We start from the raw sequence: 19,035 nt of genomic DNA, 5'->3' as shown, positions 1-19,035 counted from the left end.
AAAAAAAAAAAAAAAACCAACAAAACCCATGTATCTTAGAAACTAATAGGTTTGTCTACATAATGTCTGTCATCTTTCATACAATGCTTTACACTGACTATTCTTCCTGCCCAGTACCCCAGACCTCTCTGCTGGAATCTGACTCCCTTAGACCCTGGGCTACGCACCGGCAGTAATTGTGTCTGCCCAGGCCGAGCGCCTGGGAGTTGGTCCTCCACGCTGTGTAACTCTTGCCTATGAGGATCATGGAATTCCAGGGGAGGCAGGAGGCCTTGGATGTGGTGAGGCTGTGGGTGCCACGGTAAGTCGCACCTTTTCCAATGTAGCAGTCTTCACTTTTTTCTGGAACGAAACATTTCTCAAGTTTAAGCCAAAGTAGTTAGATGTTGATGCAGCAAGTTGCAGGGCTTCGGCAAGAAAGGGATGCTGGGATGTGCTGGGAAGGCCTTAGAGGCTCTACTATGACAGTCCATGCGGTCAGAACCAGGGTGCTGCAATGGGGCTGGGCTACCAGCCTGCTTTTCTCAGCTTTGCTCTGCCAACCTTGCCCACTTCCATCTACCTGCCCAGTGAAACCTGACCACGTTTGCCTGTCTGCTTCACCATAGTTAAAGGGGATCTGTAAAGTTATCTTGATTCTGGACCCCTAAGGTAGACCAGATGAGAAAGGGATCAACAGGAGAGAAACCATTACTGGTCCTGGAAACCTTCTCGGCTACCCAGGGCTACTGAACTCATGGATCTTGGAGGAGTGCCTACAACTGCTACTTTACTAACCCAGCATAATCCCTAAGCACACTCTAAATATTTGTCTTAGACCCAGACCTAAGTGTAGTCTTGACACCCCCCCTCCACTCCCCAAGGAAGCGTCTCTTCAGAACAGGTGGAGATCATTATAGAAAGAAAACCACAGTGAATCAAAATGCAGAGCCGTGGAGACCAGTCCCAATGGATACAAACACCAAAGGCTCAGGAATCATTTTGGAAGAGCAGGTGGGAAGACTGTGAGAGCCAGAGGATCAGGGAGCTTGCCATGAGAATGTGTCTCCTAGGAATGTCAGAAGCTATGGCTATCAAGTCTCACCTATATGACTGCCTAAACAGGAGCTGAACAAGGATAAGAACAATAGACATGCCAAAGCAGATGGGGAAAACCCCCCAGGTCTCAACCCCGCACAAAGAACCACAGGCAACTGAGCAACGCTGAGAGGGAATAAGAGTCTTCCCCGGGGAGGAGCACACCAAATGGTTATCTAATACCGAATGGTCAGCCCTGACAACACACGGCCCCGCATAATGACCAAAATGGATACGGACTGAGACGGCATATTTAGGAATATATATATGATATATATATATATATCATATATATATGTATATGAATATAGGAATGTGTTCATATATATGTGTTTGTGTGCCTGTGTTTGTGTGTGTATACATATATATATATATGTATACATACACACATATATATATAAATGCATGTAACAACAATTAATAAAAAAAAGAGGCCATGGATTTTTTTTTTTTAAGCAATAAGGAGTGTTTGGAGAGAGGAAAAGGAAGAGAAAAAAACAATGTAATTATAATCTCAAAAATTAAAGGAAGGGCTGACGAGATGGCTCAGTGGGTAAGAGGACTGACTGCTCTTCCAAAGGTCATGAGTTCAAATCTTAGCAACCACATGGTGGCTCACAATCACCCGTAATGAGATCTGACGCCCTCTTCTGGTGCGTCTGAAGTCAGCTATAGTGTACGTATATATAATAAAAAAAATCTTTAAAAAAAAATTAAGGGAAATAATTTTTAAAAACCCAAAAGAACTAGAAGCCATGGGTTTGGCCTCATCCTCTGCTTTATAGAAGAGGCCATCATGGGAGGTAGGGAGTGAGTGCAAGGTTAAACTAGCACAAGATGAGAGGCCTGGTTGAGGATTTGAGCCTTCTGATGCTCTGCACTCTGCAGCTACAATGGCGCCTTTCTTCCTTGGGCATGAAAGGACTATTAAGGAGGGTTAAATCTACACTCCCTGATGCTTTTCCTGTGGAGAGACTATACGAGAAGGTGCAGGGCGGTTGTCACTCACTGTGGTGGTTTGAATATGCTTGGCCCACTTGAAGCGGCACTATGTTAAAGGCGTGGCTTTGTTGGAATAGGTGTGGCCTCATTGGGCTCCTAGTGCTCAGGCTCCACCCAGTGCAGAAAAGACCCTCCTTCTGGCTGCCTTTGAATAAAGATGTAGAACTTTTGGCTTCTTCAGCACCATGCCTATCTGGATGCTGCCATGCTTCCCACCGTGATGATAATGGGCTAAATCTCTGAACTGTAACTGCCCCCAATTAAATTAAATGTCCTTTGTAAGAGTTGCCTTGGTCATGGTGTCTGTTCACAGCAATAAAACCCAAACTAAGACACTCACCCTTAGGGCAAGCTGGCGTGCTGCAGAACTCCGTGGTATACTTCCCTGCCTTAAAGACATAGCACCAGGGCTTCGAATCTCGGTCTGGGTTTCTGAAAAATCAGCCAGGGAAGATGAGTGAGGGCTGAACAGGAAGCCTCCCCTCCTGGCCCAGGGACTAGGCATGCTTTGCGGGGTAGAGTTAGAGTATCTTGGGCTGAACACTGTCAAGTTTTATGATGTTAGGTAGAAATATGGCTTCATTATGCTCTTTGGGGGATCAAGCAGGGTATAAGGAAATGTGTATGTGTGCCAAGTTGACAAGAATATACAATAAGTGCCTATGTGTCAACATGGCTGAGCTGTAGTCTCAGGCATGTAATTAAACAGTGATCCAGGCACTGCTATAAAGGTGTTTTGTAACTGTAGCTAGCATCCACAGTTGGCTGAGTTCAAGTAAACTATCCCAGACAAGGAGGGTGCACCTGTCTAACTGGCTTAAGGTCTAAAGCATCAAGACAGAAATGGCAATTCCTGCCCGAGTTCCCAGCTTACTGGTCTACCCAAGATTACAGATTCAGATGTCTACACAGAGATATGAATTGATGCTTTCAAATCAACCTCTGCCTATCTACCATTTATGTGTCAATATACCAATCATCAATATTGATATATATTTGATATATATTGAATGCACTGGTATATATATGTATGTATGTATTTATATACACATGTATAGATTCATATGTGTAGGTATCTATCCTCTGTCTACCCATCTACATATGTATCTATGTATGTCTACATATATGCATATACATATCTACACAGCTATCTATCCATATACCTGTCTATCTAGAATACATGACTGATTGGCCAGGTCTTCCCTGAATGTAATACTTCTCCTCAGAGACTCCCCACCCTACGGAAGACACTTTTTACCTGCAGTAATTGTGATTCCCAAGGCCCAGCTTCATGGCATTTGGCCTCCTTGCATTGTAGGGCTTCTGGGACAGAACACTGCTATTCCAGTTGATGCACTCGGCCCCATTTTCTGCTGTGCTCCATGTGCCTCTGTAGGTGATGCCCTGGTCCTCAAAGCATGTTGCTCTGGTGTCTGATTGACAGAAGGACACCGAAAGGCTCTTAAGGGATCCTCTGTCTTACCTCAGCACCATGGAGCAGGCTGCTGCGGAAGCTGCCAGCGATCAAAGTGAGCTGGGTGGACATGGTCACTAGAAGTACTGCAACCAAGCCAGACTCTGGGTCGTCACTTCAGGCTCTGACCACTGGACACAATAGTGTCATTCTCTAAATGACCTCAGCTCCCCTTTCCTGGGTCCTGCCCTCCAACGTGTACTTCCTTTCCTTTTCTGTCCATTGGAGAGGCAGAGTTTCAGAATGGCTCTCACACCCACCCATCCAAGCACTCACCTATGTCACAGCGTTTGCCCACAAATCCGTCAGGGCACTGGCAGACAAAGTCAGAGAAATATAGGGCCTGCCGACACGTACCCCCATTGAAGCATCTTGGTTCACTGCAACCTGTCAAGCGCAAACAAGAAAACCCCTAACTACTTTCAAAGCAGCGCCATGCATACAAGAATTAAAAAAATGTCAAAGTGTTTTAGATGTCAGCCTCCACTCCAGAGTCCACAGCCTAAGTAACCCACCCCCACCCCTTTGGATGGGGATAGCATGAGGACAAGATAGAATTACTAGTGTCACCCAGTTTCAACGGTGGATCTGTCAGGATCCACTACTGGAGGATTTAGATTTAATAAAAAAGGCTTTCAAGATTAGGATTTTAGTTGTTGCGCCCAGCAATGGAGTTACCATTGTTTCTGAATTAAGTCTGTGTTGTGGTTTTCTTCACTTGGGGGTTTGACTGGGTTCAAGAGAGAAAGGTATGGCGGCAAAGCGTGGATTTGCCAGATGTGCACCACAAAGGCTGTGGGGGATTTGAAGCATGGGGTTTGCGTGGTAGCGCCCCACCAGTGGGAACTTAGCAAGCTGGCTGGAGAGATTGTGGAGTTCTGAGTCAGAGTCTCCACAAGATAAAACAGGTCGGCCATTGTCCACCAGTGCATGGCTGGCCAGGCCACTAGGGCTGAGAATAGCAGGGCACACGCATTCCGGGAAGGTGCCGGTTCTATTTTTTAAATATTTCCCGAAACCACAAAGCATGCATAGTATGCTTCACATCACGTATGTGACGGGGACACTGAGACTGGGCGAGTGAAGCTGTCCCTGCCCTGCCTCAGCTTTCTGGAATGCTTTCACATTTGCCTGGACAGATCCTACCCAAAACATGCTGAAGATCTGAATAGGCTTGGAACCAGAGGAAGGGTTTGAGCTCTGAGCCCAAGCTCAAGCGCAAGGCCTCTGTGAGACGCTGGTACATACTTCGGACAGGCACCGAGTGGCACTGGGCCTGGCCGCTGGTGCACCGGCAGTATTCCACCCGATTGCCTCTGAGCGTGGGTCGGAGCCACGACTGATGCTGTTGGTAAATTGTCTGCGTTTGCTCATCTCTGCAGGTCACTGCAATGCAAAGCAGGTTTGTAAATGAGAGGAAAGTGGCATCACTCCTGGCTGGGCGGCTCTGCCGCTGGGCAGCATCAGCATGCGGTGAACCCTCTGCAGCACAGTGGTGAGGCCTAAAGCCTGTACTGAACAGTACTGAAACATGTGGGGGCTATTTCTTCTCATCATTCCTTAAAAAATACATTATAATGCCCAATCACTTGTAACCTGGGGTTACAGCATTTATAGTGTATTAGATACCATGGGTAATCTGGAAATGATTTAAAGTATACAGGAAGATGGGTCTTGTACAAACACCATGTCATTTTATAAAAGAGACTTAAACATCAGTGGACTTCTGTACCCCAGGGAGGCCCTACAACTAAGCCCCAATGGAAACAGACAGAAGTGACTGGGATCCACCCTTAGGAATATGATGGTGATAATAAAAACTTAAAAATTTTTACCAGAACTCTTTGTTGTTATCATCTTCCTGGGTGAACCTTTGTTTTGAGATAATTTGACTATGAACATACATTTATATTAAGTAATAGTCTATTTCCCACTTTAATCAGTCAAAAATAAAGCCAGTTGGTGGTGGCACGCGCCTTTAATCCCAGCACTCGGGAGGCAGAGGCAGGTAGGTCTCCAAATTTGATGGCAGCCTGGTCTACAAAGCTAGTTCCAAAAACAGTCAGGGCTATACAGAGAAATCCTGTCTAGAAAAAAAACAAACCAAACCAACTAAACAAACAAAAATCTGTCCAAAATATACCTCTCTGTACAATTGCCTACCAGAGTCTCTGATCTGCAAGAGCATTTCCATACGGAAAAGACACACTTTGGGCTATAATAAGAAAATTGGTCAGAAATAAGAATAATCTGTCAGAATAAAATAAGAAAATCTGTCAGAAAATATGATACTTTCATAGTATTTTTTCATGTAACAAAAATATAGCAGGCATTTAGTCACGGCTTTTCTAGAAACGTCTTGGCGTGGAGCACACGGTATTGAAAGCCAAGTAGGAACTGGCGCGTCTGCCTTTGTTTTCTCTGTCTACTTTGTCAGACGCTTGTCTGACCCTGCTGAGGTATATTATTCATTTAGGGCCCACCCAAAACCAGTGATAGGAAGAGATTCTATTCGTCTTCAAATGGAAGAGACAAAGTTGATTAGGACAACTGAGCCAAGTCCTGCTCCAGACTCCAAAAGCTGTCTAAAGGTCTCCAATAATCTTTCTAAGAATGTAATCACCTTTGATTTCGGTAGCAGCAGAGCCCTGCAGGGCAGATAAATCCGACCCCAGCAAGAGAGAGCTGTAATCTACACAGTGGATACTGAGCCTAGGTGGGAGACAGCGTCTCTTGGGAGCCAGGTTTTCCTCTCAGACTGTGACTTGACCAGAGTTGCTTAACTGTGCACACCACTTGCCAACACTCCGATTCCTTCTCTACCAAAACCCCAGGCTCCTGCTGCTACAAAAGAGACTTAGGACGTAGAACCTTTTTATTTTTCTTCAGAGTTTTGAGAAGAAGTCCAAAGCTCATTGGGTGGTACATGTCTGTAATCTTAGCGTTTACGAGTCTGAGACAGGAGGATTGCTGAGTTTGAGGCCTGCTTCAGCTACATGGTGAGTCCCGATCCAGACTAGGCTACATAAGATTTTATCTCCAAAATCAAGCAACAAAATACCATAAGATTTTAAAGATTAAAAAGAAAAAAATGAGACAGAAGGGCCTGATACCTCCTCACATCCCCCCCCCCCCGAAAGAACAAAGTGGGAGAGAGAATGAAAGAAGGAGGGTAAAGGGAAGAGGGAGGGAGGGAGAAAAAGTTGGGGGAGGTAAGGAGAGAGATGGAGGGAGTCAGAGACAGAGAGAAATTGGCAGCCATGCATTCCCAGGTTCTGCTGGGGGTCCTTTGGTGGCTTCTGGGGAGGGAGGGAGTGTGGAGAGGAAGAGAAGGAGGAAGAGAGGAAGAAGAAGGGAGGGAGGGAAGGGAGAAATGGAGGAAGAGAAGGAAAGAGGGGGAGAGAGCACAATATGGAGACAGGAGAGTCAGGATGGCCAAGGAAGGGGAAGAGAAAGAGAGGAGAAGAGAAAGAGAGGAGAGGAAAGGAGAGGAGAGGAGAGGAGAGAGGACAGAGACAGAGACAGAGAGAGGGGTGGGGAATTGGGATCTAAAGCTGAACTTGAGAGTTCTTTGATTTCAAGTCAAGAAGTTGGTTGCTGGCATCTTCTCTCTTGTGTGAGTCCTGATAGAAACCTTCGTGTCCTAGCATCAACTCAAGACGTGAACTTCTCTAGGGAATCTCCTCCTCAAGTGTCTGAGTTAGCCCAGGTCAGTTACCCCCATTTTACCAACAGGAAGCAATGAAAACATGGGGATAGCAGCAGATGTTGAACAGCCGCTGGTGAGAGCTCAGCCTAGGAGTGACTACATGACTAGCTGTAGCTAAGTCATCTACCTTTTTTAGGGCTACTTTCTCATCTCTGTATCAAATACTTTGAGCCATATTGAGACAGTGTCTTACTGTGCTCCAAACTGGCCTTGAATTCATGATCCTCCTACCTCAGCCTCCCAAGTGTTGGGATTATAGACATATACCACCCCCACCCAGCTATAGGTCACCAGCTTTATTATCTCCCGACAGCCTGATTAGCTTCCCCTGGATGGTCACTGCCGACCAACAAATAGTGATTAAGCAGGCATTTTCACAAAAGCTATGGAAGATCTCACAACGACCCTGTAAGTGGGTGCTAAGTGGAAGATTGATCTCCTGACAGTCAAAAGAATTATGAGGCCTGGGTCTGCCTCCCCATCACCACTCACCTCTGTAGGACCGGGCTCCTCTTCTGAACCTCCTGTGTATTCCCTACAAAGAGACCAGAAAGGAGGAAAGGTCAGCTGGGGCTGGGGAAAGGCCAACCAGAGTCTTTCCACCAGGTGCCACCTACCAAGGAGATAGAGAGTAACCTTCCTTACCTTTGTGTCAAATGCCTGCTCTTTTTACATACCTAATGCTCATCCCCGCACATGAAGAACTTCTTGCACAATAGAAGTGCTTCCTATTCATGTCTTCCAGTATGGTAGACACTAATCCCACGTGGCCACAGACTGCTTAAAATGTAGCCAGTGTGACTGATAAACTGGAATTCCAATTTGATTTAGTTCATTTTAAATTTAAGTATTGGCACATGGCTAGTGGATTCAAGTAAAGCTGCAGAACCTTGTGTCCTTTACAAAGACATTCTCTATTGGGATCCTCCATTCCCTAAAAATCTTGTGACAGAGCACTGTGTAGTCTAACCCTAACCCTAACCCCAACCCTAACCCCAACCCTTAACCCTAAACCCTTAACCCTAAACCCTAACCCTAAACCCTAACCCTAACCCCTAACCCCTAACCCAGTTCCAGATGCACTTTCCACAGCTCAGGTAAGCTTGGCCATATATCATGTTCTATGTTGGGGTGAAGTTTTGGAAAGTGGGGACAGCTTCTGTCCCGATCAGCTAACCTGCTTCAGTGGCTCATAATGCCTGTCTTAGTACCCTATGGCGAGTTCAAATACATTTTCCCCCTGGGCTGGGGACCACACCCTGGGCCCTAGGCAGGCTCTTTTTCACCCTAGAGTTTCACCCTAGCCCTGGATTCTTTAAGCCTGTGTCAACAAGATCTCAAACTTGTGACCTTCCTGCCTCAGCCTCCTGGTTGGTGGGAATGCACACGTGCACTACCACACTCACATAAAGAATGTGTGTTTCACAAAATGGCTCCGTAGCAGATGTCAAAGGCAGGGAGGGGCACAGAGTTAAGAATGGCTTTAAGCCAGAGGTGTGGCCAGATTCTACTTCTGGGACTCAAATCCTTAGTATTTTTCCCACAGGGGAGTGTGTACTATGTGTCTGACCACTCCTGGGAATTTGTTCCACCCTGAGGTGCTTGGGAGCATGGGGACTCCTGGTTACACCACCATCATCTGTAAGTTTGGTGGCCTGTTGTGGTGAAGCAGGGAGGTGGACTCACCTGGTCAGGCAATGCGAAAGCCACTCCACAAAGCAGCAGTACACACAGCAGCTCTCTCTTCATTTTGCTCCGTTTCTTCCGTGTCCCTTAAGTTTTGGAAGACAAATAAAAGCAATGAAGCACATGATGTGGGCAGGCAAATGATCATAGAATATCCAGGGCTGTCACTCTATTCCATGTGACCCTTCCAGCATTGACTCTTACAGACATTGTCTGGAAGATTTCACACACATCTGTGTCTGTCTGTCTGTCTAAAGGTAGAGAGAGAGAGATACACATATACGTATGTGTACATGCATGTGTGCATGTGTGTGTATGTGCACATGTGCATGTGTGTGTGCGAAGAGTGTACAACAGCACTACATTTACCACTTTAAGTACTAAATATTCAGCTCTGTGGTATTCAACATGTGCAAAACACTATGAACTCATCCCACCATCCCATCTGTTTCCAGAACATCATTGCAGTGAATTCAAATCCCTCAGCCATTCGAGAATGGCTCTTTGTTCTCCCGACCCCTGCCCACCACTCTCCTTTCTGCCTCTGGGACTTTGGCTATTTGCATGTGTTATAGATGAACAATCATACAGTGTCTGTCCTTTTTACATCATTGTAGGTGGAAGCCACTTAAGAGTGATATCCTGAAGGGTCAGCCACACTATAGAATTCTTGCCCTTTTTGAACAATAGCCCATTGTCTGCTGAGACTGCATTTTGCTTGTCTAGTAATCTGTTGATAGACAGTGGCTGCTGGAAGTAGCTCTTCCCAGAGATTCCAGTGAGCTGCAGGGTAGGGGCCGTCTCTGGGGCTTCTTGGCCGCTCGGGTACCACATCATCTGGACCTGGCTTCCTGTCCAAGACTGAGCTAGAAGTCATAGTACTATCCTCTGACTCTCTCAGAAGTAGTTGTAGGGATTCTATTCCTGGCACGTTATGGTGCCTGGTCAGCTGTCTCATGCGCCCCAGCCTTGGTGATTGTAATGGATAATGCTGCTTCCATTAAAGGGAAGGCTCCCTCCATGTTGGCCCCAGTTCCCTCTGGAATATCCGTCTCCTTTTGTGTAGGCTCACAGATCTGGGGAAGAACAGATCTGCAGACACTGTCTGGTCACTGAACTCACATTTCCCTTGACCTCCAATTCAATTTCCACTTGCCTTCCCAATGATTTCTGTTTTTGGTCTGAAAGTAGGTTAGTTAGTTGGCCTGGTTCTTTTGTGGTCTGGCGAGCCCTCTCACTCCCACGTTGTCCACAACATCAAAGCAGGACTTTCCTTTCCCTGACTCATTTCCCCTTCAGTCACAACAACTCTGATTCCCACCACTAGCCACTCAGGGCCCCTGAACCCACTGGCTCAGAAGTCACCAGGATCCACCTCGCCTGGAGCCAGCGGAGTCCGGCTTCTCTGAGTTTTGAGACTGCCACCTCTCTTCTTGAGTGCCCTAAGATCCCTTCAGCTTCAAGATGAAAACAGGAAGAGGGCAGTGCAGGGGAGCTGAGCCGGGAGACCTACTAACTTCTGGGTTCATCTGGAGCTGTTGGCAGGGAGGACAGCGCTACAGGGGGACGGTAGGGATGTCAGGCACGAGGTGCAGAGCAAAAGTGGTCCAGTAAGAAAGTGCACGCTGGGATGATGGTGGCAGGCAGGGGAGGAAGTAGAGTCACTGTGGTGGGGACAAAGAGCCTCAGAGGAAGGAGTACAGAGCCCCAGGGGAGGGAATACAAAGCTGTGGGGGAGAGAGTGGGGTGCTGGGTGCAGGGGTGGGTGGAGGGGTGGAGGGAGGGAACAAAGTAGTTCTGTGAGAAAGTGGAGGTCATGGGCTCACAAGGAGTACCGCCCCACTGGACCGGCCTCCATGGCTATCCCCCATGGCAGGAGCGGAAGGGCTCCCGGGGTCTTTGCTCTTTTTGACCTGCCCCTAGCAGGTGGACTGGGGGCTCTGGAAGCCTTTCCTCATTGGAGGGCCATCTAGGCTAGCATCTGCCTGCCTTTGGCAACCCCAGAAGGAAGCAAGTGACAGTCGGACCGGCCGGGGAATCATTTTGTGGGTAACTTTTCCCTTTCCCAGGTCCCCCCCCCATTCCACTTAAATTCACCCTTAATTCTGTGTCAGTAGGCTTAAGTTTAGATAGAGGTATAGCTCTCCCCTGGTTTTCTTGTCTTCCTTTCGTGGTAGCTGAGGGACTGGAGGAAACTGAATACTATTGCAGATGTGATTCAGAGACTCACCCCTTCTTTTTCAAACCAATCAGCCCATTCAGGGGCGTTTTCTGAGTCTTTGTTCTAGCTACCTACTAAGTTACTGGGGTTGTTTTTGTCCCTCCAAGATAGGATCTGGCTATGTAGGCAGTTTGCTCTGGATGACTCCGTTTCAGCCCCTGGAATGCCGGGTTTCTTGGTTACTTTTCTATTGCTGTGAAGAGATACTGTGCCAAGTCCAAGGCAACTTATAAAAGAAAGCATTTAACAGTTTCAGAGACTGAGTCAGTCCATGGCCGACATGTGAGAGGGCATGGCAGTGAGCAGGCTTAGCGCTAGAGAAGTAGCTGAGAGCTTCCTGAGAAGTGTGGGATTCTTAAACCTCAAAGTCCACCCCCAAACATCCAATCTACCACACTGGGGTTGGGATTGCAGGAATTCCCCACCATGCCCTGCTAACTCAAGGCTCTCTAGATGTCAGTTAAACGCAGAATAAAAAGTACATCACTGGGGCCTGTTCCCACCCTCTTCCTATCAGCCACATTGCATCCTGGGAGGCTTCTCCTCACAGGAGAGACAGGAGCTCAGGTGCTAAGGATTTGTCACCTTTCTCCATCTGGGCTTTTGATGGCTGGGCCTTGAGCCAGTGACGAGTTGCACATAAACAACAAGTAACTGCCTCTTCCCACACTCCATGGAGATAATCATAGCAAGCCCCTGGATGGGCCACATGGCAGAAGAGGATGACGGGGAAATTAGTCACATGCCAGATGAAAACCAGTGCAGCTCCAAAGCAGGAGAAACAGAGGGAGGAAAACCTCATTCAGTTTTGTGGGAGAAGTGGTTGGAAAGGTCACGGGCAATGCCGGGACCAAAAATAGAGTGACCAGCAGAAGTGTGGACCTAAACTCAAGGCCCACACAGTGGGAGTTTGACTCTGTAGACCCTGGGAACTCATCAGAGGTATTCATGGGGGCTCATGGGGAGGCCAGCATGGGGTCTAAGGACTGCATCCAAGGCTGGCTTTAAGAAACAAATTCATTCATTGCATTAGAGAGATGGCTCAGTGGTTAAGAGCACTGACTGCTCTCCCAGAAGTCCTGAGTTCAATTCCCAGGAACCACATGGTGTCTCACAACCACCTCTAATGGGGTCCAATGCCCTCTTCTGGTGTGTCTGAAGACAGTTATAGTGTAGTCATGTAAATAAAAATAAATACATCTTTAAAAAAAAGAAATACGTTAGTTACCCGCTCATCTGTAAATGATGTGGGGAAAGGGAAGAAGGTAGCAAGCTTGCTATAACTGGCTCTCCTTGGAGATAAACTGTTTCCAAGAGCCAAGAACATGGGCCATTCTGAGAGAGTGGGGGTTTCATCAGAAGCACAACCCCTGGGGGCACGGCACTTAGTGGAAGCCAGGCAGTAAGCGCATGGTTCTGGATCGGACAAAGCTACTGGAATAGTAATAAGCCGACTGACAGAAAGCTTTGAAAAAAGGCAGGTGCTATATCCTAAGGCCTTTGCACAACCCTGTCCTCTCTGCATTCCTCACGAAGCCATTTTTCCCCAACAAATTCTGCTCTCGGGATGGAACGTAATAACTCATTCACAGAAAGGAAAGGTGATTGAGCAAAAGGATGAGTAACGAGACTGAGAGAGGAAATGAGCTCCCAGCAAAGCAAACCCAAGTGGCCAAGCCCTTGGAGTCCTCCTCCAGAGCCAGCTCTCCGGCTTCTTTATAACATGAGTGGTGGTGCACCTGTAAATGGATAAAGTGCTTTTACTCATACGCTGGCCCTCAAGGTCCCTTCCTTATAGTCTATGGGAAAAGTGATTTACAATCAAGGATGTATACACATGTGCAACCATATACATTGGGCCTGAGGTTGTGTGCCTGCCATGCTGTTGTTTACTTAGATGTTGGTGGACAAAAGTACTTGAACTTTGTACTTGAGCAAGGCAGCCAACAAGTTGTAAGAGGCCAGAGCCCGACCGGGAAAGGCCACTTGGGAACCCACCCTGCAGTCAAGTTTTGTACAATGTGCTAGATTGTACTGCTTGCACCTTTGCCAAGGACACTCAGGGTTCTTACTGCTTTGTCAAAAGTTCTGTGGAGATTGGAGTTGGAGAGTCGGGAACAATAACCCTAAAATAGCCACGCTTCCACTCAGACTCGACCACCGCAGCCCAGAAAGCCAACCAATAGGAGAATCTCCCAAACCCCTGAGCCATCACAGACACGTGTCTAGAACAGCTTAAGAGGCGAGGTGAGTTGCTTTAGTAGGAATTGGGCCTGGGAAAGGGCAGAGAGCTCCCACAACCTCTCACCTTTGGACCCGGCTTGGTGGGACACACTTGGGACCCGGGCACTGCTTAGAAGCAGAGGGGGAGGGACCACAAGAAATTTGAGGTTAACCTGGACTAGCCAAGTCCAGCCACACAGAGTGCCTCCAAAGAAAAGGAAATCAGCTCGCCTTTCCCTGTCCAAGCGGAGATGGCCCCACCCCACCCCCACCCCCTGCCTCCTAGTGACGGTACAGTCTCTGGGTTCTTTAAAGGGAACATACTTTAAAGAAGCACATGTGCAAGCTAGGCTCTACTGTTGACCTACATTCCTAGCTCTTAGTTTATTTTCTTTCTGGGGCCTTATTGTTTGGTTTTGTTGTTTTGTATTAGACAGGATCTCCCTCCATAGCCCAGGCCGGCTTAGAATTTGCTGTACCCTTCAGGCTGGTCTTGAACTTTTGATCTTCCCGTGTTTGTTTGCCGAGGGCTGGTATTACAGCCATGTGCCACCACACCCAGCCAAACTGTTTTCAAAATCTCCCATCATATAAGAAACCTCTTGGGCTGATGAGACGGCTCAGCAGGTTAAGGCATTTGTCCCTCCAGTCTGAAGCCCCGCGTTCAATCCCAGAAGAGAGTCGGCTCCTGCAAGCCATTCTCTAATCCCATGTGTGGTTTCCAAAAGCAATTCTTAACTTCTCAAAAGGGTAGCTTTCCATAAGTCAAATGCTTGTTTTCTCTTTTCCATTTTGAACAGAGTTCTTTACAAAGAGAGAAGAAAGTTTTCTTTCCTAACTTCCTCCCTCCTTCCTTTCCTCCCTCCTTTCCTCCCTCCTTTCTTCCCTCTCTTCCTCCCTCCCTTCCTCTCTCCTTTCCTCTCTCCTTTCCTCTCTCCCTCCTTCCTTCTCCCTCAACCCCTCTGTCTCTCTGTCTCTGTTTTTTTGTTTGTTTCTTGATACAAAGTCTCATGTAACATAGACTGCCCTTAAGTTTGCTATGTAACTGAGGTAGTCGAGGCTAACCCTGAACTTCTGAACCTTCCAGACTCTGTCTCCCAGGAGACTGGAAAAGTCTGCTTCTTGATATAATGTGACCAGTTACAGGGGGATAGAAGACCAATTGAATCGGATCCTCTCTGGTGCCCCCTACCCATCAGAGGAGGTATAGCATTTTTAGCATGTAGGCATGACTTGTGTCTAAGCTACATGGGGTTAGCCTGCAATAACCACCATGCTCCTTGTTGAATCTCCTGCTCTACCTCCCACTGGGTGATCTAGTTGTTTGGATGAAGCAAGCAAGTTGGTCGTGGGTTTAGGAAGTGTATCCTGCATCCTCTTAGGATAAAAACAAAAAGAAACTTGCTATAGTGACTTCATATCCTTTGGGGTGGAAAGGCAAGCTCAGCCAGTCAGTGCCATGAAATACTCACTCTGAGGGATCTAAACAAAGGGAATCCAATATCCATCCAATCTCAACTCCTTCCTCTCCCTAGAGTAAACTCCACCCTCTCCAGGTGCAATGAATTAACAATGAAATAATTTGGCAATTCCTCAGCCTGTCTCTGAAGTCTGCACTCTTGAATCAGGAGGTCACGATATGAAGTGTTCACTCTGTCATTCTGTGAGTGTGTCTGAATTTCACTAGCCTTTCTGGAAAGTGGCACTGTGGTGAATAGGAGAGGTGTGTGGATGAAAGCAGGGTTCTGAATGCCTATCACTTGCCTGGCATTGAGTTTTCCAAGCACCTTATATTCATTAATTACTTAAGGCTTCATGTCTCCATGAAAATGAGACAGAACTTCCAAAGGACTCCTTGTGACGGTAGCTTGAGGGCTGACACCTGCCTCCTGAGTCTTCTGAGCTCTGAGCTCTTCCCACTAACTATCTGCATGATCCTTGCTTGTGACTTTTTTATTTTTAATTTCTGGTGCTATGGACTGGACTCAGAGCCTTGCATTTGCTAAGTACATGCTCAACCGCTGAGCTGCATGCAGCTTAGCCCTACTAGTATCTTAAACTGCTTTAAAGTGAGAGCTGGAACTTCTCAATGCTAGGAACATGACTCTTGAGCTCTCAACTTGGACTCCTCAACAGCCACTTATAGGTCTGGATAGGCAATGTTGCCTCTCTGAGCCTCAGTTTCCTGGGCTTCGCAATGGGCTAATCCCCTCCATCTTGTATATTTTTTTGAAAGCTAAAGAAGCGATAGATACAGAGCCTGGAAGCCGGATGCACAGCCAGCTGGTGTGCACTGGGTATCACGTGGATGCCCTCATCAACAGGACTCAAGTTGTTTGAAGCTACTGATAAAGAAGAGGTACCAAGCTATCAGGGGTGTGTATGGGGGGGGTCCTCCTGGTCTTCAAGCATTAATAACAAATCCTTTTTCCTAGCTCATACAACATGATTGAAAATGCAGGTTCTTCACCAGGGTCAGAGAGCAGTATGAACAGGAGCCATTATTTCCTGAAAGCAGAGTGATATTTTGTATTGCATCTTTAATCTGTTTTTCTTATTTGCCCTTTCCAGGCCCATTTCCACCCCACAGCAGGGTCTCTGAAACTCTCTGGGGATTTGGAATTAGCACTCAACACATTCAGCGGTTTCCATGCAGAGTCCTGAAGGTATAAGCTAACAGGATATTTGCTTCCACAGAATAGACTTTCAGTAGAAAAGTCGACAATGTATGGGACCAGCCTAAGCCTGCAGTGATCATTTCAGAGGCTCAGGGTGGACTCTAGTCTTTAGGACAATCCCCAGAGAAAACTCTAGAGGCCTCTCTCTGATGTGTGTCAGGAGCACCAGACAATAGACCTCAACCTGACCTGTCAATCACAAGCCACCTCCCCAGGATCCTGGCCAGTGGGTTGGCGAGCATTGCTAAAGACACTCAGTTCTTTAAGTACTGCATGAAGAACAGCTGGCTTGTGTTTCCTGGGCTGCTGACGCAGCTCTCCTGGGCTGCCAGAGAAATTTGTGATACATGACCAGCAATCTGCTTCATTTGTTTTTCCAGTAACCAGGAATTGAGTGCATCTTACTTTGCACTCCTATCTATAAAAGTTTGTCTCCTAGGCAGCGTGGAAATAGACCGTTGGGCCAGTATTAAGATGACGGTGCTCAACCAAGGCTTTGTGAATCTCTACCTGTAATTTTCTTTCTCCTTCCTTCCTTCCTCCTTTCCTCCCTAAAACAAGATCTCACTTTTCCCAGGCTAGCCTTGAGCTTCTGATCTTCTTGCCCCATCTCCTGAGCAGTAGGGATCACAGGTGTTCACCATCACCCCCAGTTTATCTAGCCCTGGGAATCAGACCTAAAGGCTCCCTGCATGCCACATTAACACCTGCCAACTAAGCCGCAGCCCCAATTCCAGCTCTGACCTCTATAACTCTGGGTCATCAGCACAGGACTGGGTTTGAAGTGAGACCTATCACATGGCCGGCTCAAAGCTGGCCTTCATTACTGGTTTCTGCATTTAGTTGCTTCATGCAGAATTTTCTGCCACTCAAGAGAAAACAAAGACACAAAAACACGATTCTGAGATAATAGATGCTCAGCTGCCAGGATTCAGATTGCACTCTTTCAGCTCAGACCGCAAAAGGCTCCCACTCACAGAAACCTGGTATCTCGGGGAAGTGTGTGAACTTTACATTGTGAATGGCGTTGAGCCCATTACCACTGCTGATAAGCCATGTTCGCAGCCTCTACCATTAGACTGCAAACAAGCACATGTGTTTTCACCTTAGAACCCTCACACCAGTCTTTCCAGTCCACGAGCCCTGCAGGCAACTCTGAGTCACTCTCTGGCCTTGGCTGAGCACCCTGCTCAGTGAGCAGCCTTCATGTGTGCAGCTTTAGTCCCCAAAGCCTTAGCAGAAACATGGATGCTCCTCAGCTCCCCCTACCCCACCCCACCCCCGGCTGCACCAAGCATCCTGGGTCTGGGAGGAAGCAGTCGGGGACTGGATATCTCACGGGAGACTTTCCGAATAATCTGGGATGTCCTGGAAAGTCTGCCCTAATCCAGCTTGTCTAAGGGTGTGCATCTAATACTGCCCCTACCAAGATACAGGCTGGCTCTCCTGAAAACACTTTAGGTGGATTGAGCAGGATGATCAGGGGGACTAATTGACATTTTAGTGTTTCCAGCATCTGGTCTGGAACCGAATATGATTTAACCCTCACTGGCTGTGTGCACTCTGCCTGCCACTGACCTGCATAGATTTGTTCTGGACAGGCCAGGGTCTGGATCTCCGCAAAAACCCCTAAGTGTGTTTTTCTCTAAGTCTACTCCAGTTGTATTCGTGACACGCTCACAGGATTGTAAATGGCCGCCACCACTAGGCGCACACTTTTTGGTATATGCCCCGCCCCATTATCAGCTTCGGGAGACCACTGCAAGTTTCCAAACTGGCCACCAAATAAAGCATTGCTACTGCATTTCTCTGCGCTGGAGCTTGCCCTTAGTTATCTGGGAGCGCTGCATACTTTCCTTCCACTCCCCCACTCTCCATCCATCCTCCCGCTGTTTCTGTGAGGTCAAGAAAACAAAGGTCCTGAAGGACTCCCAGAGCCTTTAGACTTCTTGCTGCAGCATGAGAAAGCATGGTGAGCAAGGGGTAAAAATCGACGGGTAAACCGTAGAAAGGATGTGATGAACTCCCGAGAGACCAGAGGTTTTGCATCCTGACTCCCAGTAGCTATGAGAGGTCCCTAAAAATCTCAGCTTCTCTCTGCCAGCCTAGTTAATCTGCTGTCCAGGCAAATGCCTGTCCTTGATGCCCAGCCTGGGTCTTAGTGTGTTCCTTGAGGTCAGAAGGTAGTCCTTCAGCTCCCAACCAGGGGCTTCTTTAGCTCTGGGAGGCTGCTGTATCTAGTTACTGCCCGTTAGTGCTGCTCCCATTGTCTGTTGAAAGAACCCGAGTCATTCTGTTTACTTTCCCCCCTTACTGTGCAAGCAAAACTTCTGCAAGAGACACCTCTCTCCCATTCTCGCCCTCTCACCCCTCTCACCTCAGTTTACCCAGAGTCGTCGCATACAATTGTGTGGAGGATGCTGGCTGGTCCTCTTTCTGCCTGAATTACAAAGACTGTGCTTCCATTAAGCATTCCTTCACTGGCCCAGTTTGCTCCCAAAGACTTTAAAGGGACAGAAGAGAAGTCGGCTGTTAGGTAAAGGCAGAAACCCAGCTTACCGTGAGTGCTGCTTCGTTCCCACTCTATCGCAGGGGCCCTCTCCTTGGCGCGGGGCTGTGGAGTTCCTGCAGACTCTGTCTCCCTGAACGGCTCAAGCCAATTTGAAGGGTGAAGGAGGGGTGGGGCCAGAGGTTCTGTGTGGGCGGGGTTTCTCCTAGGCTGGTGGGTGCCGGGTGGACCGAGCCACTGAGGAGCCAATGGAGCGGTCGGTGTTTCTAAGGAGGGGGAGGAAGTGCGCGCGGAGGAGCTCAGCCAGTCTTGGCTTGACGCCAGCTTGATTATTCACCGTACTGATGTCATCGAATCACAGGAATTTTCAGAGTTGGAGGGGACTTAAGAATCATCCTGTTTTAAAATCCTAGTCTCAAAGGCCTAAGAGGAACTGTAAGGATCTAAGATCTAAGC

The 19,035-nt window shown here is 47.6% G+C and overlaps 1 protein-coding gene across 1 annotated transcript in view; it reads right to left on the bottom strand.

Moving 5' to 3' along the window:
* The window catches only part of Plat (plasminogen activator, tissue type), a 25,770-nt gene extending 6,973 nt beyond the window's left edge, over positions 1–18,797 (bottom strand). Inside the window, exons 1-8 of the mRNA XM_031339266.1 lie at positions 18,630–18,797; positions 8,949–9,034; positions 7,755–7,797; positions 4,802–4,939; positions 3,830–3,940; positions 3,338–3,512; positions 2,420–2,511; positions 168–342 (exon numbers count right to left, since the gene is read on the bottom strand). Coding sequence (XP_031195126.1) covers positions 168–342; positions 2,420–2,511; positions 3,338–3,512; positions 3,830–3,940; positions 4,802–4,939; positions 7,755–7,797; positions 8,949–9,011 — 797 coding nt within the window. The 5' untranslated portion in view covers positions 9,012–9,034; positions 18,630–18,797. The remainder of the gene's footprint in view (positions 1–167; positions 343–2,419; positions 2,512–3,337; positions 3,513–3,829; positions 3,941–4,801; positions 4,940–7,754; positions 7,798–8,948; positions 9,035–18,629) is intronic.
* Between the last annotated feature and the right edge of the window lie 238 nt (positions 18,798–19,035).

Source organism: Mastomys coucha, unplaced genomic scaffold, assembly GCF_008632895.1.
Source record: "Mastomys coucha isolate ucsf_1 unplaced genomic scaffold, UCSF_Mcou_1 pScaffold22, whole genome shotgun sequence".
Lineage (NCBI taxonomy): Eukaryota > Metazoa > Chordata > Mammalia > Rodentia > Muridae > Mastomys > Mastomys coucha.
The sequence above is the reverse complement of the archived record's forward strand: the minus strand, read 5'-3'. Positions and strand labels throughout refer to the sequence as shown.